Source organism: Cannabis sativa, chromosome 3, assembly GCF_029168945.1.
Source record: "Cannabis sativa cultivar Pink pepper isolate KNU-18-1 chromosome 3, ASM2916894v1, whole genome shotgun sequence".
NCBI lineage: Eukaryota > Viridiplantae > Streptophyta > Magnoliopsida > Rosales > Cannabaceae > Cannabis > Cannabis sativa.
This window is the reverse complement of record NC_083603.1, coordinates 5398883-5421369: the sequence shown is the minus strand read 5'-3', so window position 1 is coordinate 5421369 and position 22487 is coordinate 5398883. Positions and strand designations below refer to the sequence as shown.

The following is a 22487-nucleotide window of genomic DNA, read 5'->3' as shown; positions in this document are numbered from 1 at the left end:
CCGATGCCCCAATTTTTCACAAAAGTAACACTTCACATTAGAGTATTTGGACTTTCCGTTGTTATTCTTCGTTTATTCTTATGCTCCTTACCATTACCATTCGTTTAGTAGCACCATCATTTTTATTCTTGAATTTTCCTTTTCCTTTGTTGGGCTTCGAGGTGAGAAACATAGTTAGCGGATTCATTCTTCTCCCTTTTAAGCTTGCTTTCTTCAGCTACACACTGAGAAATTAGATCGCTGATAGTCCATGTTTGATTGTAAGTGTTGTAGGTCGTCTTGATAAGGCCGAAAGAGGCGGGAAGAGCATGAAGAGCTCGATGAATAATGAAAGAGTCGGGAAGAGGAATATTATGATCTTTCAACTTGGGTGAACATTCACCAATTTCAGAATAAAATCTCGCACTCCTTTTATTTCATCATACTTAATGGTTGTCATTTCATCCATAAGATGTCCAGCTTCAGCGTTTTCACCAGTGTCGTATAATTTTTCTACAGCATTGAAAAACTCTTTGGCATTTGTAGTGTCTGGCAAACCACTCAATAGATGTTCAGGAATGGATCTTTTCATAGTAAGAAGACTAAGTCGACTTGACTTTTCCCATTGTGCATGATGAGTTCTCTCGGCGGTATCTTGAGTCGGTAAGATCGAGCGGGTTTTTCTTCTCGTAGGCACAAGTCCAAATCCATTATGCCTAAAGTAAATTCCACATCTCGTTTCCATGTCTTGTAGTTGGAAGCATTCAAAATATGGATGGAAGCATTATTGTTGTTCACAGAAAAGGAGACTGAAAAATTCAAAAATTAAAACTTGAATAAGCAATATGAGCAATGTATTAGAAAATATTGTAGAATCAAGCCGGTCATTATAAACTCCCTTTGGGGTGAGAATATAACACACACATGATCTACCTTCATGAAGTTAACAACAAAGAAAAAATACATATCATTTAAGAATTTTATTACCTTTGGGCAAATAAATTTCTTAAAAAATATGTATTAATTCAAGCAAAAAAAATAATAAATTTATATATTTAAATTATTACCTTTGGGCAAATAATTAAAATATATATATTTAATATTAACTCACTTCATGGAATGTGAACTAATATATGTAAATACTACCTTTGGGCAAGTAATTACACATATAGTCAACCAAAAAATATAATATTTTCTTCAACATGTGAAATTTGGTGATAAAACAATCATTGAAAATTAATAATTTTCAACCAAATTTCCAAAAGAGATATATAATTGCTTTTATTATATTGATAATAAAAAAAAATAAAGTGTCCACCATAACACATTATTTTTATATCAAATAATCAAGTTTTATAACTTTAGAACAACAATTAATCAAAAGATGTGAATATAAGAAAATTGGTGGAGACTACATAGTCAAAACAAATTAAATAAGAGAGTGACTATGTTTTATGGAACGAGAAGAAACTCAAAAAATTTTCTATGATTTACGGATTTTGAAAAATCATCAAAAATTATTTTTAATAATTTTTTAACTGCATAATTATCATTAAAATAATAATAATTATTAAACGGAGTCAAAAAATTAATTAAAAATCATAGAAAAATCAGAAATTAAATTCTAATAACGCTGAAAAAAAAATCGTCGAAAACAGACCTCCCAGCCGGCCTCACGCGCCCCCACGCGCCGCCTGCGCGAGTGGGCTTCGCGGCTGGGAGTTGTCTTCAACCTCCAGCGGGTCCAGCAGTCGGGTCACGCGACCCGGTTCTCTCCGATCGGGTCTGGTCGTGTTTTCCGGCCAAAAACTCGACGAAAACACCGGAATTTGGATGGGTTTTGCTCGGGATTGAATTTCTAATTGATCTATGCTACTAATTTCGGGTATTAAAGACTAAAAAACAATAGATCTAAAGAAAAACGATCCAAAAAATAAAGAGCATAAAAAAAAATAATTTGGAATATCAATCTTAATTACAATACAAAATTAATCATTTAAGAACATTCATAAACAATTAATAATGAGATATCTATAATCAATTTTAGATTAAAAACCATAAAATCAAAATACACAATTATAATTTCACATTATAATCATATAAACCCTAAAACTTTAAAATTAAAATTCTCTTAATATAGACTATGAATTCAAACACATAATATATCAATTGAAAGAGAATTTAAAGATCAATAAAATCCCTAAAGTTTTAAGATTTATAAACAAAAAATTACACATAAAATAATAACGAAATTAATATGAAATTATGGATAATTAATATATACAAATTAATTATACTAATTATAGGTTCTAAATCATATACAATAGGTAATCTGATACCACATGTTATATAAATTAACAATTAACCCAAGATCTATTTGTATATAACATAGAACACAATAGTAGTATATGATAATTGAGTATGTGTACCTGATTGATCCATAGCAATTATCTCCAATTTGATAGTGCAATACTATCAACTAAGTCTTCCTCCCTAGATCTCTAAATCAGAAGCAGTTTATTTTCTCTGATTATCAAAAGGTATACAATTGTGATGAGACAATATGTATTTATAGAGTTAGGGAGGGGACTTAGCTACAAAACCCTAGTTGGGCTGGGCCTGCTCATCAAAGGCTTCAGTCAACTAGAAAAGTCCACACTTCTGCTTCACCTAGACTTTAGAAGAAATTACACTCTATACCCTTTTTATATTGTCCTCTTTTATTTTTACCTTCTTTTTTAAAATCTATCATTTTTACCTCTTTTTTTAAACATTGTACCAATTTTACCCCTGTCACTTCAAGATACTCTCCATGTGATTCTCTTATGTAAGGGTATTTTGGGTACAATACATATAAAAAGAGGCATGTTTCAAATAAATATAAAATTAGAGGTAAATTTGATTAATTGATGAATAAAAGAGGCATTTTTCAACTTACCCCTAGACTTTACTCAGAGATGCTAAGCCCATTAACAATTGATCACCAACAACATGGGCTAATACAGCAAATAACTATCCAATCAACCCAAGTTTTAATAAAACCAATAAAATTTAATGTAAGCCCAAATAAAAAGTCTAACAGTAAGTTCTTCGAATTGTTTTCTGAACTGGGTTTTTGTTAAAGATCATGAAAAATATGCTTTATAAATTCCTGAAGCTTTTACTAAATTAGAAGAGGAAACAAAAAAAAAAAGGGTTATGATTTATATTGCAAATAAATTCAAAAAGAATAAAACAGAGTAAAATTGACGGGATAAATAATACATGTTTCCTCTTCTGTTTAATTCAAAATTTCGAGCCTATGACTTGATTGTTAAAATCTTCTTCATTATTTCTTTTTGGTTATTGAAAGACTGAACTGTAGCATATCAAAATTACTGGAATGTTGTTGGTAATATTAAAGGATTGGTTGAATGTACATAAACTAGAAATTTGTCCATGAACTGATTTTACTGAACAAATGAGGAGGAGAAGAATATAAGTTGATATTTGTTTTGATTGAAAAGTTTTGAGTGCTTTCATGATGATGAGTGTTCGTCTTGTCTTGGTTTTGAATTGTTTTGTGACCTTTTTGTGTGTTAATGTTTTAATCGTTGTGCTATACCAGCAATCTTTTATTTGATAAAATCTGTAATCCCTATTGTATGTTTCTTTGTTTACTTGATCGATTCTAAATTATTTATTACTGAAGGAGAAGAGAGATTGAGAAGAAGAAGAAGAGCAAGCAAGAATGAATGAAGGAATCTAAGTGTGGTCAAGAAAATGACTGTTCCAACAGCTAGAGAAGCACACAAGCAAGCGAGAGCAACAGGTGTTTTAGCCTCTGCATCTCTGTAATAAATACATATTACCTTCGAAATCATTGAGATGGAAACTTACTTGTCAATCCTACTTCACTTCATTGTTATGATGAAGCAAGAAATGTTGCTCTCTTATCCTGTTCTTCAAACCAGTTTGCTCTTATGGTATTCTGAATTTTATCACTTTTATGATATCCGATAATTAAATGTTTGTGGCTGTATTTTTGTTCATATTCTTATTATTTTTAAATGTACAATTAACAGCTTACAAAATGGATGAACACACAACCAATCATTTGGTGAGGTGTTCTAAATGACAGTACTGTACCTGTGATGAAAATGATTGGGTGAGCTGTTAAAAGCTTGTATGGCAGAAAGGTGGGTCAAGGGAATGGAATGAAATGTGGGAAAGATTTGTGAATCATTTCCTCATATTGTCGCTTCTTGCATAATGCATCATGTCTGCATATTGGCTCGACCAAAACGACCGGTTTGCCTGGAAGAAACTCTAAAAAGTGAGGATGAGACTATGGAGACTAGCTTACAGTGCTGTAATGTAATCACAGTGAAGAATCAGAGATGCATATGTTTAGTGCCCCTTTGAGAATGCTTTGCGGTTCGTGAAGCTTGTTCCACGGCTACCAAGGAAGGTTGGGACCAAACCTGTATTCACTCGGACTGCACAAGTCTCGTTCATTAATGTCCCTTGTATTGTATGTTTCTTTGTTCTCCATACACAGTTTACAAGTAGTATTTTTTAACTTTTTACATGGAGTGTGTGGGTGGAGAAGAATGTATGTGAATAGTTCCACTGGGATTGTAAATATGGAGGTACATGGCTGCAAGGAAATCATTCTGAGATTAATGTGAAGTTCAAATTTTGCATTTTGCATCTCAGCCCATTCATTTATTGTTTGATTATTATAGACTTAATTGTTTGATTATTATGTTGGTGTGGCTGGGGTATTGGCTACACCGTTAGAATAAAATACAATAGAGGGAGAGAACAGGGCTCTGGATTTCTCAACTTTGGGAATCCTTGTCGACCCACCAACAAGAACTACCTCATCAACATGAGTCTTGTCAATTTAAGAGTCACTCAAACATTTCTCAACAGTTTCTATACATTGTCTAAACAAGTCCATGCTCAACTCTTCAAACCTTGCTCTAGTAATAGTAGAGTAGAAATCAACACCTTGGTAAAGTGAGTCAACTTTGTTAATTCCATTTTTGGCATATTTAATTGACAAAAATATTTTATTATTTAATGTATATTTCGGCTGGCATATATTGATATGGTTTCCATATTTGTGTAAATCAAACTTGAAAGGAAAGTTGTCTAGCTTTCCTATTTTTGGAAAAAAGGTAAAAATGGTAAGTTTGGTTACCCATTTCGTTTTTATCTAACCAGCTGTGTAATCTGATCTTGTGTTGAGTTTCCCATTTTCTTAGATCAGGTTTCTTGAAGAGAAAACCGGAGCTAGACTTTCCTTTTCTATAAAAGGAAAGTTGTAGTTACTGCCCACGATTCTGTATGTACAGAAACGGAAATTCCTGGACTGATTGAAGAATTATTTTAGGGAAGTTTCTAGTGGGTTGAGGTCTTGTTCAGACCGAATGTAAGCTGTCTATGAGATGTATATTCATTATAAATACATCTTATAGCTGCTAGGTTTTGCATCTCTTTCATACACTTAGAATTATACTCATATCTTAAGGAAAGAGTGTCTTTGTTATGTTAACTCTTTTATTTACTTTCATATCATAAGAAAAGAGTGTCTTTGATTTGTAGAGAAGAGTTGTTCTACTCTTACTCTGTTTATTTGTTGTTTGTATTGTCTTGAGTCTGTATTCAAGTCTACAACGAAGAAGAACATCAGTGCACCTTCGGGAGAAGGTATTTACAAGCTTTCGGGAGATTGCTTTTGAAGTCTTGCATCGGGAGGATACAAGCACACAACCTTCGGGAGATGGTTGTATAGGCTTTCGGGAGATAGCCTTTAAGCCTTGAATCGGGAGGATTCAAGCACTCTTCAAGGTGATCGAAGGGAGTTCGAGCACTTGGAGTTTTATCAAGATTCGGTTAGTAGGTGGAATACATCAAGCTTGCGGCATACAATAAGAGGGAGTCTATTTATGCATAAGTCAATTACTTTGTATTTTTGATACCGATCTAATGAATCTTATCTCTGGGCGTGGCCCCGTGGACTAGTAACAATCTGAAAGGATTGTTGAAACCACGTACAAAAATCTTGTGTGTTTTTACTTTTATGCACTGTTTGTTTTTAAGGTTTCTGCGGAGTTACAGAGTTGCATTCGTAACTACGGAAATCATTTTCGATACCGCTTTATTATTCCGCATTTAATTAATCATTTAATTAAATAATCAAACTGGGAATATTAAAATACGGAATTTCAAACTTCAATTTTGGTTTGAGTGGTCGAAGAAAGAATCCTCTTTGCTCTCTCACATGCCATTCTCAACCTTCTCAAAGCTCTGGCATTGCCACTAACATCTTTCTTGTGCTTTCTATTAAACTCTGCCACAAAGTGATTCACAAGCCTGTTATCAAAATCTTCACCCCCAAGATGAGTATCTCCAACAGTAGCCTTAACTTGATAGATTCCATCTTCAATTGTGAGAAGAGAAACATCAAATGTGCCACCACCAAGATCGAAAATCAGAACGTTCTGTTCACAAGCTGACCGGGAAGCCCTTTTGTCGAGTCCATAAGCAATGGCAGCCGCAGTTGGCTCGTTGATAATTCTCACTACATTAAGCCCAGAAATGGAACAGTAACCAGTCTGACCAAGAAAAGTTTCAGCAGTCTCCTTCATCTTTACAAGCACCATTGACGAAATGTCTTCAGCCGCCAACTGTTTCTCTTCTCCTTTATAGTTAACCACAATCAATGGCTTCTCTCCAGGGCCTGGAACGACCTTAAAAGGCCAATGCCCCATGTCGAACTGAACCAAAGGGTCAGAGAATCTTCTCCCAATCAACCTCTTGGCATCAAAGACTGTGTTTTGAGGTTTCATAGCAACTTGGTTCTTGGCCGCATCACCGATTAACCGCTCTGTCTCAGTGAAAGCAACATATGAAGGGGTGGTTTGGTTACCTTGATCGTTGGCTATGATCTCAACGTGGTCGTTTTGCCACACGCCAACGCAGCTATATGTGGTCCCCAAGTCGATACCAATTGCCTTGCCTTCGGTTAAGGAAGCCATGAAATCAAATTTCAAGAACTGGGTTTTGGATTAAGAATTGAAAAAGCAAGGAAAAATGACAACTTTGTTGTAAATTTTTCGTTGGATTAAGAATCGAGAAAAACAGGAAAAGGAAAGAGCTTTCTGGTGAGAATTAATATCATCATTTATATACACATTTTGTTCATATTTATATGGGTAAATAGTAGCAAAAGTACCCAAAGTTTTAAGTTTGTAAGTGGCATAATCCTAATGTTTATTTTTAGCGGCAAAAGTACCCAATGTTTGTAAAACTGTAATTTTTCTCTAATTTCGTCAGTACAAACCCTGTTATTTTCTTAAACAGGCCACATATAAGGTCTAGATTCTTGATCATTGGGTCTAGACAAAAACATGTAGTATTAGTTACTTCCAAATGTTCCTTTGATAAATTTAAAACGGAGTCTGTACTGACAAAACTGAAGAAAATTTACAGTTTTACAAACATTGGGTACTTATGCCGCTAAAAATAAACATTGGGATTATGCCGCTTACAAACTTAAAACTTTGGGTACTTATGCCACTATTTACCCTATTTATATTGACATTCGAATTAATACTTTCTTTCCTCATTTTTTATGAAATTTTAAATGAATCCTGTTTTTTGGGGGGATTTGATTGAAGATTGCAATACCCCATTTGAGAGTTTGACTGAAACATCAAAATGGTGAGAATTAATGTTGATGCATGCGTCGGGGAAGAAGAGGCTGATGTGGAGAGTGACAGGCAAAGGCAAAGCTGTCAAATTATATTTTGTCGAGAGAAACTCTTAATATTTTGTCATCAAAAATATATATTTTTTACATATAGGAGAGTACTTCAGTGGACTCTCTAAATTGAACACCACCTACTCTAATTCTTTTTTGTACAGATGTCATGGTGAAGAGCATTAGTCTTTTTTTTTTTTTTTTTTTGAATAAAAGTGTTCTTTATTAAGAGGAGCTATCGCTCATGAGAATGGATAACAACTCTAGGGGAACACTATTAATTGAGAACATACATTCAGCGAGAGTAATAGAGTGGCGGGCAACAAAGTGCGCGGCACGGTTCGCAGAACGCTTAACGAAAAACAAAGAAACATGTGACAGATTTTTTAGCAAATTTTTACAGTCCTCCACAACCAAACCGAAACCAGAATTGAAGCTTGCAGTATGACGAATGGCCTCAACGCAGACCAAGCTGTCCGTCTCTACTGCAGCGTCCGTGAACCCGCGGTCCTTGAGCCAGCTGAGGACCTCTCTTATGCCAATAATTTCAGCTAACTCAGGGGAGACTTTGCCGAGTTTCACACCAGCAAAAACCGAGAGCAGATCTCCACTCGAGTCCCTCACCACACAACCAAATCCATGTTTTGAATCCCGGTCGAATATAGCTGCATCTACGTTAAGCTTGATGCCTGATAACGGTTTTTTCCAAAGCTCCGAACCATCACCATCTTTGAGGGGTGACTGTGAAGGAATGTTTCCTTTACCTTGAGCTTTAACATATTGATCAAGACTTGAGGAAGCAAAAGCAACTACATCACTTACATTTCGAACACGAGCCTTCCAAATTAGATCATTTCTAGCCGACCATAGTGCCCAACAAAGCATGACTATTCGGCTGAGCTTTTCATTGTCTTTACTGTGAGCATTGAAGGACATCCATTGCAGAAGGGTGTTATTGTTTCGGCTGGCATCTGCAACAGCAGCTTCTTCCCAGCAGGAGCTTGCGAATTGGCATGTCACAAATAGGTGTATTTCAGTTTCAGCATAAATACCACACAAGGGGCAAGCACTATCTGTCAATACCTTCTTGATGCAAAGATTGACCCTTGTAGCTAGACAATTAGAGACCGCCCTCCACATCAAATCTTTGGCCTTGGGAGGCACCTTGAGAGACCACAATTTCTTCCAAAAGGTGCTTTCGGTTAAGTTCAGGGGGGAAGCTTTTTTGTCTTGGATCAATTTATAAGCACTACTGACAGAATAAGACCCATCTTTTTCACCAAACCAGTACCAATAATCATCTTCGGTTGATTGGTTGATTTGAATCCCCAAAATGATCGCAGCATCAACAGGAGAGAATACATCTCTAACCACTTCGACATCCCAGTTGCGGCTATGTATTTGGAACAAGCTGTTAACATTAAAGTTTTCAAGGCCAGGGACAACCGGTATAGGGGAGGCTCTATCAAGTGTTGGTAGCCACGGGTCAGAGGTGATTCCCACAGAGATACCAAGTCCGATACCTTTCCTCAACCCCAACTTAACTGTGTCTTTAGCAGCATGGATGCTACTCCAAATAAAGCTTGGGTTAGAACCCAATTCAGCAGATAAGTAGTCACTCTGAGAGTAGTATCTTGCTTTAAACACCTTGCTGACCAAAGAGTCTTGTCTAAACATGAGTCTCCAACCTTGCTTTCCTAACATGGCAAGGTTAAAATCTCTCAAATTTCTAAAGCCCATGCCACCCTCGGCTTTGTCCTGATTTATGGATCCGATAAATCATCCTATTTAATAATAATTAATCGATCTAATTATAATTTATTGCTAAATATTGAATGTTTAATTATTATTATATTGAATTAAAATTTAAATATCCAATTAAATCGGATTAAATGTTAAATAGAATGTACAAAAATTTAATACATCCGACGTTTAATTAAAATAATTAATATTTCATTTAATTTAAATGATTAATTTGATTTTATGTAAAAACAAATATATATATATATACATATAAAAAAATTAATATATATTTTTTCAATTGGATTGATTTAATTCAATCTAATAAGATTTAAAATATTAAATAAATATGATTTAAAAAAATAATAGGTCTAAAATATTAGATAACAATGAATTAATTCAATAGATATACATTCAATACATCCAATGGATACAACCAATCCAATAGATCTAGTGAATGATTGAAATGAATTAGATCAGATTGCATGGTAAAATGTAACCAATATATAATTGAATCAGATTTGAATAGCTAGATATTGAATGTAATCTAATAAATAACCTTGTGCTCCTCAACTTTTCAACTCATTAACAATAGTCCCTAGACTTTTTATAGAATTGTAAAAGTCAATTGTCAAATTTTATCGTACGTGACAAACAAAATGATGACATGACTGTTTAGTCAATTGTCATATTAACACCACATGTATAATTTAACATTAAAGAATAATAATTATGTATTTTTTAAAAAATAATTAAATTAAAAATTAATTAATGATTAAGAAAATTAAATAGTTTAAAAATTACTTTTAACATACTAAAAAATTCAAAAAGCACCAAAAATACTAAATAGCCTAATATATTAAGAAAATATGTACTACACACTTAAATTGGTATTTTGGTAGACAAGCAAGACAAAAAATTTATGGGGTTGAATACATGTAATAAAAATTGAAAAATTATTTATTTTTATTTCTAAAAAACTATAATAAAACTACAAAGCAATTGTATACAAACTAAAATACAGGAAAAATTCTTTGAACATCAACATCCATGATAAATCTCATTGTTACCCATTGATGATATAAAAATGGACAGGAAACAACTAGATAAAAAATATATTAAAAAAAATACATACAGAAAGTGTTTACACTATTAAAAAACTATGAAAAAACTATTACAAAATGAGAAACCAATAAACACAAAACCCACAAAAAGTTGAATATGAAAAAAATTCAAAAATGGGGGAAAACCAAAAAGAAACTGAAAACAAACCTGTGATCGAAGAGGTGTACCATCCTAATCATTTTTTTGAGCAGGAGCATGAGAAATTTTTTCATGGGCAGCAACCTTTGATTTCTTTTTAGGAGGAGCTCGCTCACGTTTCGACAATTGAGGAGTAAAATCGGAGTCATCGTCTTGAACAACAGGACGTTTTGCCTTATTCCTATTAGCTACAGATTTCAATCTCATTTTAGAATTTTTCTTTGGCACAGGGGAAGGAAAAGAGTTCAGCTATGGAGGTTTTATTTTTTTAAAAAAAAAACTGAAAAGAAATTGAAAATAATAATAAAAAAAAAAGAGAAAAAGAGAGGGAAATGATGTAAGGTATGATTGATATAAGTCATCAATGGAGGTTACAAGATACTTAAAAAAAAATCTGAAAAGAAATGAAAAATCAAAGGAAAAAATGAAAAAGAAAAAAAAAAAAAAAAAAAAGAGGGAAGTGATTGATGGTTGATTGAAGAGGGATGGGGGAGATGCACGTGTCATATGCATGGGGGGAGTGTGCATGTGGTATATATGTAATAAAATAAAGAGAAAAGGTAAAAATATTGAGGTAACCGTGTGTAAGTATTTATATAATAAAAATTCCATTTTGTATTTTTAGTGTAAAATTTCATATATATATGTAAATTAATATATATATTTTAAATTGGATGGATTTAATTCAATCCAATATATATTAGATTTAAAATATTAAATAGATATAATTTAAAAAAAAAATAATAAGTCTAAAATATTAAATAACAATGAATTAATTCAATTGATATACATAAAATACATCTAATGGATACAACCAATCCAATAGATCTAGTGAATGATTGAAATGAATTAGATATTGCATTGTAAAATGTAACCAATATATAATTGAATCGGATCTGGATATTTCTAAAAATATTAAATGTAATCCAATAAATTAAATACCCTTGTGCTCCTCAACTTTTCAACTCATTAACAATATATAGTCCCTAGACTTTTTATAAAATTGTAAAGGTCAATTGTCAAATTTTATCGTACGTGACAAACAAAATGATGACATGACTGTTTAGTCAATTGTCATATTAACACCACATGTATAATTTAACATTAAAGAATAATAATTATTTATTTTTTAAAAAATAATTAAATTAAAAATTAATTAATGATTAAAAAAATTAAATAGTTTAAGAATTACTTTTAACAGACTAAAAAATTAAAAAAGCAACAAAAATACTAAATAGCCTAATATATTGAGAAAATATGCACTACACACTTAAATTGGTATTTTGGTAGACAAGCAAGACAAAAAATTTATTGGGTTGAATACATGTAATAAAAATTGAAAAATTATTTATTTTTATTTCTAAATTATCTTTTACTGTAATTTTTTTTTTTTAAAAAAAGGAGAGAGTTATTAACATAGAAATAAAGAATCGAAGATATGTTAATTTAGTAATAGGAGAAAAATTGTCAAAATAGTGAGCTCTATTAGGTAGTTTGACTGTTTGAGTATGCTCATTGAAAACGACTACGTACCAAGATTCAACAGCAATCTCTCTGGTTTACAACTTAAATTTCAGACCTCTCTATTCCTTCTCTCAGTAAATATTACAAAGGGAATAATAATTCTCTAACAATCTGCCAAACAATCATTTAAAGCAGCTCAGCTAATGATTGCTTCAGTGTTTATTCATTTTGAAAGTTGTTAATTGTACTTTAAAAAAATAATAAGACTAGTTGTAACATGAGAAGTAATAATAATATAGCCACAAACAATTATCAGATATCACATTATTCATCAAATTCACATAATGCTTACAATGGAAACAATTATTGGCCAAAACCAGAGAAAATCCTTTTCTTTCTTTTTTTTCCTATCTTTTAACTTTTGTTCTTTTGCTTTTTGTATTCACCCAAGTTTTGGTTTTTCAAGACTAATAGAATTTTAAAAAGTGGAGAAACGTATTCCAATAATTGCAAATTTAAGTTAGAAAAATTGATACCATAACCATTACCCGATAATTACTTTATTCTTCTTGTTTCTTTCTCATTACTCTTTTTCAGGAACACAATCAAAACTATTTTTGAACTCCAAACACCAAGTGGATCAAAGTTTCAACAAGTCAAACAACAATAGTACAAGAAGTTTCTGTAATAACTCTAGCCGCCAAGATCTGAATTTTTATAACACGAGTTACACACAAAATCACAAATACATATCATCAAGTTCAGCAACAAACAAAATATGCAAGAGCGATTAATTCTAATAATTAACCAAGAGTTACACACAGATTACAAGACACAAACTAAGAATGGTGATACACTTAGTCACTTAGTTTGTCCTGAGTCTTTATTGATCAATCAGCAAGAACAGTACAGACATTTGAAGTACAGGGAATCAAAAGTTTCGTTTACATCATATCTCACATGAGAGCTCTTGATCAAACACACAAGACACTCTTTTACAACCCTCATAAACTCTCACTTATTCCTGATCTGTTTGTGCCTCAATCTTCTTGATCTAATCTGCTCTTGAACCAACTGTATAAAAGCCTTATTTATAGGCTTTGGTCGACTGAGACAGCTTGACATAAGTTGTAGAAAACCGTTAAAGCCGTTATTCCTCAAAACACCTGGTTGATAGTAAAAGCTGTTATGCTGTGTTCAAGTGTGCCAAACCCCACATTCATGAATAAATTAATAACATCTAAACCCAAATTAAATACGTACTTAAGAAATCCATTGCTTTGTGTATTTTGTACTCATTCATTGTTGGGCTTGGTATACAAACAAAACTTACACATTCCATTTTCTGAGCAATCAAACTCTCATAATGATTTCCTTGCAGCCATGTAACTCCATATTTACAAGCCCACTGGAACTCTTCATATACATTCTTCTCTACCCACTGACTGCATGTAAAAAGTTCAAAATTAAATACAACTTGTAAACTTTATCCAAGAGAATGGAGAACAAAGAAACATACTATACAAGGGACATTAATGAACGAGACTTGTGCAGTCCGAGTGAATACAGATTTGGTCCCTGGTTTATCCCGAATTCTAGTGAACTCCACCACATCTTCAAACACTTTTCTCGAAACAGAGGCCAAGTCAAAATCCCTGTTTCCAAAGAAGAATTGATTTCTAGCTCCCAAAACTGCCACCAACTCCCATCGTGAGCCTAACCGTAAAACATTCTCAAAAGGGCACTCTTTTACACATATGCATCTCTGATTCTTCACTGTGATTACAGCATTGTAAGCTAGTCTCAATAGGCAGACTTGATGCATAATGCAAGCTTTTCACAGCTCACCCAATCATCTTCACCACAGCTACAGCCTATGGTTGCTTTTGCTTCAGTGTGTCCATCCATTTTGTAAGCTGTTAATTGTACATTAAAAAAAATAAGAATAAGAACAAAAATATAGTCACAAACAATTTATTATCAGATATCATAAAAGTGATAATATTCAGAAGTAAACATTTACATACCATAAGAGCAAATTGGTTTAAAGAACAGCATAAGAGAGCAACATTTCTTGCTTCATCATAATTAATTCACCAGCAAAATCACTTTACCTGTAATTGCAAAACAAAAGTATATCAGTCTCAGACAATAAAAAAACTAGATTTAGTATGAAAATGAATTAATGACAACATCTACACTTAAATCAAATAAATAATTAACACACAAAAAGGTCATAAAACAATTCAAAACCAAGACAAGACGAACTCATCACCATGAAAGCACTCTTTAATAATTACCTACACAAATGATATATCTAATCTATCCTTGATTTCTTGTATTGCGTAGCCTAAACTTCTTCAAGAGGTTGCATCCCTTTGTATTCTGCAATATATTATCAAGATAAACATCATAAGCGTTCATTTAATGTTAACTGCAAATAAAAGCAAACATTAGACATTGACTTTTCTACCTCATTTTCTTGTTCTTTGTTTGGATCTGGAATTAAGGTCAAGTCTTCTATATGAGAAATCTTATCCCAATCTTCACCTGTATTCCTTTTGCATCTCTTCAATAACATGGGACATGAATCAATATATAACAGGTTCAAAGTGGTGAGGCTTCGAATTCCTTCAGGTAATGATGTCAGATTGGGGCAGGACCACAAGTAAAGTCTCTCAAGTGATTTGAGGTTATGGATCCACCCTGGAATTGTTGTTAGACTATCACAAAAAAAAAACTTGAAGTTCTTGTAAGCTTGTAAGATGTTGGATACCCTTAGGAAGAACAGTCACTATATTTGGCAACGTACATAGTTCTAATAATCCAAGGGTTCCATTTAGGGATTGCCACATAAAGTCATAATCATCACTAATCAGCATGTGCCCTAACCCCTCGCATTTGCTAATCTGTAGATGTCGAAGTGATGAGAGATGTAGAATACCAGGACACAAATCCTTCAATTTAGGACAACCATCAATAATCAAGCTACTGAGACAAGTAAGGCTCTTGAAGGAGTCTGGAAGACATTCTAGATCATCAATGTCTATTAGATACAGGCATTCTAATTTGGAGAGAGGTGAGAAAGAAGGAGCTGTTGGGAATACAGATCCAACGTTACTGCTCATCATCATCCTCATTCTGAATGTCTCTTCTAATGGCTTCCAACTAGTCTTCCTCAGTTCCAATCCTCCTTCCAAACGTGGGTAAAGTGGCATGCAAGTCAGCTTAGGACAATCTTCTATATGTAATTTTGAAAGAGAAGGGAGATAATAAGGCAAGGAAGAGTGATTATCTTCATTTGCATTTGCATTTGCATCAAAACAAGAATGATGAACTTCAGTCTCTCTCCACCATCCTTTTAGATTAGGCAAATCCCACAACCAAAGTGACTCTAGAGATGGCAGTAATGTTGTTGTTGAACCAACCAAGTCTTCGCTGACATTATTAGTGTTGGATATGTACTCTAAACATATCAACCTCACAAGTTTCAAATGCTTGAGACACTTGAATTGATTCAATGGAACCAGATGCTCACATTTTGCACAATCTTTCAAAGTTAACTTCACTAGCTTAGTAAGTGATGAGAGCCAACTGGAGAGCTTAACACCCCCATAATTTGTTAGCCTTAGCTTCTGAATATTTTGATGTGGCTGGAGACCTTCTAATGACATCTCATAACCAACAATAGCCTCGGTTTCATCCATTTTAGCTTCAGAATCCCACTCCATTGTCAATGATAGAAGATATTGTTTATCCTTTAATTTGGCTTTCTCATACTCCACTGCCACATTTTTCTCACAACTCAAATTTGTAAGTTCCAATTTGCCTCTCAAGTTGTTCAATCTCATCAATTCCTTTAGCTCACCACCATGCCTTGGGGTACACTTTTCGCTCTTCATCAACACATAATTTGATAATATTTGGAGATTAGTTAGCTTGCCCAGTCCACTTGGCATATACTCCAATTTATCAGAGATTTTAAGATGCCTAAGGTTGATGAGTTTCCCAATATCTCTAGGAAGCTCTTTGAGTTTTGAGCAATGATTGAGTTTCAGTGTTTGCAAATTCAACAAATCATTCATTGAATCTGGAAGTAATAATAGATTTTGATTCCAAGAAAGATCCAAGTATCTCAATTGTGTCAACTGACCTATTCCACCTGGCAAAGAATTCAATTTACACCAAGAAAGTTCAAGATGCCTAAGGTTAATGAGTTTCACAAAACCTCTAGGTAGTTCTCTGAGATTTGAGCAATAATTAACCTTCAACGTTTGCAAATTCACCAAATTCGTAATTGAATTGGTAAGTGAATTGAGATAAGAATTCGATGAAAGGTCTAAATATCTCAAGTGTTTCAACTTGCCAATAGAATTTGATACTATCTTCCCACTTGAACGGTTCAAATCCAAACAACGTATAAACTTACAGTTTAATGTTATGGCATCGCAAAATAACTCCTTCTTAGGGTTTGAAATACTAAGAAATGTTCGAATATTTTTTGCATGAGCCAATGAAGCTGAAAGTTCACTTCCTAAGTAAGCATCGCCTACAAAAGACACATGAAGAGTAGTTTCCTTGATATTTCTTTGGCCATTTGAAATTGCAAAAGTAGTACATTCTTCTCCAGCTACTTGAACAGCAAGATCATGCATCAAATCATGCATTTTGCATTTCTTTATAATTCCACATTCATCTACTTCAACATCTTGAAAGAATGATCCTTCCAACAAAGTCATAAACCATTCATAACCCACATCTTCCAAATATTGATCTTGACTTGTAGATAACTTGAGAAATCCTTGCCCCATCCAAAGATTAATTAAATTTCTCACCTTAATTTCTTTATCTTTAGGAAATAAACTACAATAGGCAAAGCAAAGTTTCAAATGGGAGGGAAGATGATCATAACTCAATTTGAGGGTGGGTAACATATCATCTTCTCTTCGATAAGGTATTTTTGAAAATTCCTTATCTAAGGAAGACCACTCTGATTCTAAACTTTTCCCGTGTAATATATTTCCTATTGTTTTGATGGCCAAGGGGATTCCTTTACACCTTTTCACAATCTCCTTTCCAATCTCCACAATGCTAGAGTTATCTAGCTCTTGTGATCCATCTTCAAAAGCCACCCTTTTAAACAAAAACCAAGATTCAACTTCATCAAGAACCCCTAGTTGATAGGGTTGTTGTTCGGTAGTTAAGAATTTAGCAATGTTTTCACTACGAGTAGTTATTACAACTCTACTCCCAGCATTTTCATTACTTGTTATTAAATCTTTTAACTTCAACAACATAGCATGGTCTTCCTCCCATATATCATCTAGTACAAGAAAATACTGATTTCCACCAAGTACTTCTCGAAGTTTCTTTACTAACAATTCTGTTCCCATGTCTCCCGAAATAGCCTGGCCTTCTGCAGACTCAATAATACTTTTAATAATTAGTCTGAAGTCAAATGGATCAGATACACACACCCAAATCCTTAACTTAAATTGTTTTTGGACTTGCCCATCATTATAAATACTTTTGGCAAGAGTGGTTTTTCCTAGACCACCTATTCCTACAATAGCAATCACCGAGACACTCTCTTGATCAAAATTCTCCAATAAAAGATTATCGATGATGAACGATCTATCCTTGTCCCTCCCAATAACATCTTCCTTATGTACATAGAAGTCAGCATCTCTCACTCTTCTAGGAGTTAGGGTAGTTTCTTGACGTCCTTGCTCCAAAAAGAAGCTTTTATCATTGGAAATGGAAGCCAGTTTTTTCTTGATGCCTTGTATTCTACGACTCATCTTGAAACGGAAAGCGAGCTGGTTGGAGCTGGAAAAGAAGGTGCACACCTGTGGAGTTGTATAATTTTATTTTATTTTCTTAGGAAGGATTTAAATTGAATTGGCTAATTAGTAATTTTTCCCCCTGAACTTTGACATGTAGTAAATCGTACCCCTGAACTTTTTTAGCCGTTAAAAATTTCCCCGAACTATTGAGATTATTAAATTTAAGGACTTTTGCCTAATTTCATTCAATTTTACTGTTTCAGTGATTGTTTATGTATTAAATCATGCTCCCCAGACTTTGATATCTACCAAATCATGTCCCTCAAACTTTGATATGTACTAAATCATGCCCCTTGAACTTTCATCCATGTTAGAATTTTTTTACTAAAATTAGACAAAAATCCTTAAATTTAACAATCTCAATAGTTCGGAGGGAATTTTTAACGGCCAAAAAAGTTCAGGGAGCACGATTTAGTACATGTCAAAGTTCAGGAGAAAAAATTACTAATTAGCTTTCTTTTTATGTTAGTTTAATGACCTTTTATCCTGGCTGGGATCTCATTAGTACCTAAGCTAGTTATTAGTTTCTGTTTAGAACCGTTAGTGTTACTTAGAGCTGTTAATGACACTTAACAACTCAATGTACTTGTCTAAGGCCTAAGCTATAAGTAGAAAACTTTTAAAGGTTTAGACACTTACTCTTGTACAAATTCATACACACACTAGTATTCATTAAAAAAAAAAAATCACTTTCTTTCTTTTCTCTGTTTATCATATATTCGAATTAGGATCAAGCTTAGGCAATTCTCAACATTTATAATTAAGTGCGTATACAAAAGAGATAGGTATTTAGTCTAATAATATTTAGACTTTCATTTTCTCTTTTTTGTCTTAGATGAATTTTCCTTTTGTAAGCTTATATAATTACTTTTTATATACATACAATTTATTGTCAATCATCATAAAATTATTTTAGTATTGCTGCTATACTTTTTGTAGTGTTATATTTTGGAGTTTTTACACCATATACTATAATTTTAATTTTTTTTTTTACTTTTTTATTACGGGAGGGAATTTTTTTAAAAAAAAATACTATATTTTTTTTTCAAAATACTGTATAAGTTTTATATTTTGTACCGTGTTAAGTTTTCGCTATTGTTTTATGGTTGTTTTTTAGTTGTTCCATTGTTGTTTTAATTGTTCTATTTTATTGTTTTACGGTTATTTTATAAAAAATCAATGTTTTTATAAAAAATTCCATGTGACAGCAAAATTATAAATTTTTACCTAAAATCTAATATTTTTATAAAAATCTCTTATATTTTCTGTTGTGGCATGTTAAGTTCTGTATTTAATAAGGTAACGAGAATCCGTTTCTGATGAGGACATCAAGGACCAAGTATCAAGTCCAATTCCAGTGGGTCCAGTGACTAGGGCACAAGCTAAGAGATTCAAGGAAGAGCTTAACAGCCTAGTACACAAAGTCTTAAATCAAGAAGAGACCGTGGTCAACACGGAAGGAGAACAAAGATTGGTCATACTCATCAAAGTGGACTGAATTTTGAAGCTTCATTATATGTGTCACGTTTTATTTTATGTGTCACGTTTTTATCATATGGTCGTAGTTGTCACATTTATATGTGTCAAGTTCTTTTGTGTGGGAGTTACAAGAGTGGAGTCTGTAAGTGTCATGTTTTGTGTGGCAAATTAGATATTGCTTTTGTTCAGTATTTGTTTTCTCTAACATCTGTTCTGTAGTTAGTTGCATCTGTTTTCACTAATATCATTTAGTGCCATGTCAGCTTTCTGCAGTTTGTTAGGTTGTGCCAGCTGTACTTAGCTAGTTGGTTAGTTAGTCTGGTTTATTATCTTTAGTATATAAATTCGGTCAGAACCGTTGTACTAACTAACTCTCTTCTGTTAGAATCTTCTTCTTGATTCTTGCTCTGCTGGGGCAACATTTTTCTGTTTCTGTTTCTTGTATGTGCAGATTGAAATTCGAGAGATCTTCCTGAGGTTGAAGATGGAGTTCGAATCTGCTTGATCTGAAGGGAGTTCAGATTCTTTGCTGAAGGTAGTTCAGCTGTGTGTTTCTTGTGTTTGAGATCTAAATGTGTTTAGATCTCAAAGCTTGAGGTTGTTCAAGCATTAGGTAACTTTGTACAAAAGTCAATTTAGATTACATTGTTTGATTTGAAGAATCAGAACTGGATATTGTAATTGAATTGATTGTTTAGTGAAAGTTACTGTACCCGGTTCAAGGGAACCCAAGCACTACTCGGTTGGAATGCGTTTCCAATGCAGAGGAAGCTTGTAAATTCTGTGTTCATTGATTTTAATTTCTAGTTCATAACATAGAATTACTCTGTTAAGAATCATCAATTTGAACTTGTAGTAATTAGGACTTTCAGAGTCAAAAGGTCTTCATTATGGAGCTTTCATTATGAAGACCAAGAGTCTTATTTAGTATGCTTTTATTGGAAAGACCAAAGGTCTTAGGTGTGTTAATGTTGAAGTCCAAAGGTCTTTTAGGTGTCATTTTTCGTCCTATAAAATGGACTACCTTTCCATTGTAAAAATCAGATTATCATATATGCAAATTGTGAGTTTTTATCTTCTAGAGTTCTTGAAGAAACTTGTGAACTTATCAAGGAGGTATCCTTGTGGCTTTCAACTTGACTTATCAAACGGATTTCCATCCCCGTTTGTGGCGTCTTCCTTATACCAAGGTTCGTGCTTCGCTAAGCATTGGGTCGAGGTTCTATTCCAACATCGTTTGTTCTTGGTGGCTGTTCCATATTTGGTGTCGGGTTTCATCACAAGTTGGTGTGGTTCGTATCAGTTTCAAAAAAAAATAATAAGATAACGAAAATTGAACAAATTCGAATGATTGTTGCAATTCAAAGATATTTTATTTCATTGTTCAAAAAAAATATTTTATTTCAATTTATTTAGTTGTTGAGTTTATATCTCTTCTCATTATTGGTAGGAATTTGACAATTATAGAAGCAAAGCAATATTTGTTGCCTCACTCTTTAGATGTGTGTGAGATTGTTTCACTGTGTTTTTAAATTTTTAAAATTGTATTTTTAAAAGTAAGAATAAAGAATAGTTTTTTTGTCATTTTCAAAATTTAATAGTTTTTGGCTCAAATTTTTTTAAAACTATTTTAGATTTGTTTTACTAAAAAAATTAATATTCTATACCGAACTTATCCTATTTCAGATCCTAGACCTGGACCTGAACTCGGACCTTTGCCCGAACTTAGACTTGGACCCCGAACCTCAGACCTAGCCTTGGGGTTCGTGTCCGAGTCTCGACCTACAATTGGGGTTCAAGTCTGATGTCTGAGTCTAGATCAGGGCCTGGGTCCGGGTCTGGTTTGAAATCCGAGTCCAGATTTAAGGTCTATATATGTGAGTAAAAATATAAAATATAATATGTTAGAAAAAAAATATTTTTGAAAATAGAAAACAATCCGAACCTGGTTGGCCATTGGGTTGTGAGACATGATCAAAGCTTGAGTGTTGAAGTCGTCCATCAAGTCGTCTGCTTTAAAAACCACAGTGCTCAGCCTTTGGAGCCAGTTCTTGACTTGGTTGTTGTGAGATTGTTTCCTCTCAGCATCCAAAAGCACAGCTTGGATTGTTGAAATGGTTTCTTTGAGATCTTCAACCTCATCCTCCACACCCCAAATCAGAGAGATGTGTTTCACAGCTTCAGATCCCAAACCACCAATGATTTTCTCAGCAATCGGAGACAGAATCAACTCAGCCATGGCTTTTCAAACTTGTTTGGTATTAGAGAAGAGTGGTGAGTAGTAGTCTTGTTGAGGTGTTAGAGAGTGAGAGTGAAAGAGCATATAATTAAGAATATAAATGATGAATGTGGTAGAAAACTAAAGTGGACTATTGTATGAATGTGATTCACATATGCTGGAATCCAGTAATACTTTATTGATTAATGATCTTTGAATTTCAGCTTTCATTTCTTTTTTACGAATTGAATTGATTCTTTCATATGTATTTTGTTTGTGAGTGTCTCAATTATTAGTCACTTTTCCTTTATCAGGTCCATTCAACTTTTTCTTTTTCTACTCATTGATGGACAATAATTTCACTAATAATATATCTGAATAAATATACAAATATTTATATAATACTTATCGATATAGAAATGCTAAAGGGCACCACTGGTGCCTAGCTCCCTCCTACGTGTCAATATCGCTATTGGTGCAATTAAGTATCGGGTCCCATATAGTTTAATATAATAATTTTTATAGAGTATCGCTAACCAATTGCAAGTTGACACATTTAGAAGGTGCTAGGCACCACTGGTGCCCAATAGCAATGCTCTTATCGATATGTATGAGTTACTTTAAGATATTTTTTTATCATTTGATGATCCATATATGATTTTTAAATTTGATGACTATTATTGTAAGTGAAACTAAAAACAACCAAACTTGACATTAATTTAAAAATAAGGAAAATAATAATGAA

The 22487-nt window shown here is 33.3% G+C and overlaps 1 protein-coding gene across 3 annotated transcripts; it reads right to left on the bottom strand.

Annotated features, from left to right (window-relative positions):
- Positions 1-12926: 12926 nt before the first annotated feature.
- On the bottom strand, positions 12927-21982 carry LOC115710082 (putative disease resistance protein RGA1). 3 transcript variants are annotated; one of them, XM_061111534.1, is made up of 7 exons: positions 21470-21982; positions 14673-18048; positions 14500-14584; positions 14227-14313; positions 13719-14115; positions 13463-13644; positions 12927-13365 (listed from the first exon to the last, which is right to left on the bottom strand). In XM_061111534.1, the coding sequence occupies exons 1-2, from the start codon at positions 21761-21763 to the stop codon at positions 14926-14928; spliced, it is 3417 nt and encodes a 1138-aa protein (XP_060967517.1). In that variant the 5' UTR covers positions 21764-21982; the 3' UTR covers positions 12927-13365; positions 13463-13644; positions 13719-14115; positions 14227-14313; positions 14500-14584; positions 14673-14925. The 3 variants fall into 3 exon arrangements, with proteins under 3 accessions (XP_060967517.1, XP_060967518.1, XP_060967519.1); XM_061111535.1 differs by having other exon boundaries at positions 13533-13644; XM_061111536.1 differs by having other exon boundaries at positions 13533-13644; positions 14504-14584.
- Positions 21983-22487: the final 505 nt, after the last annotated feature.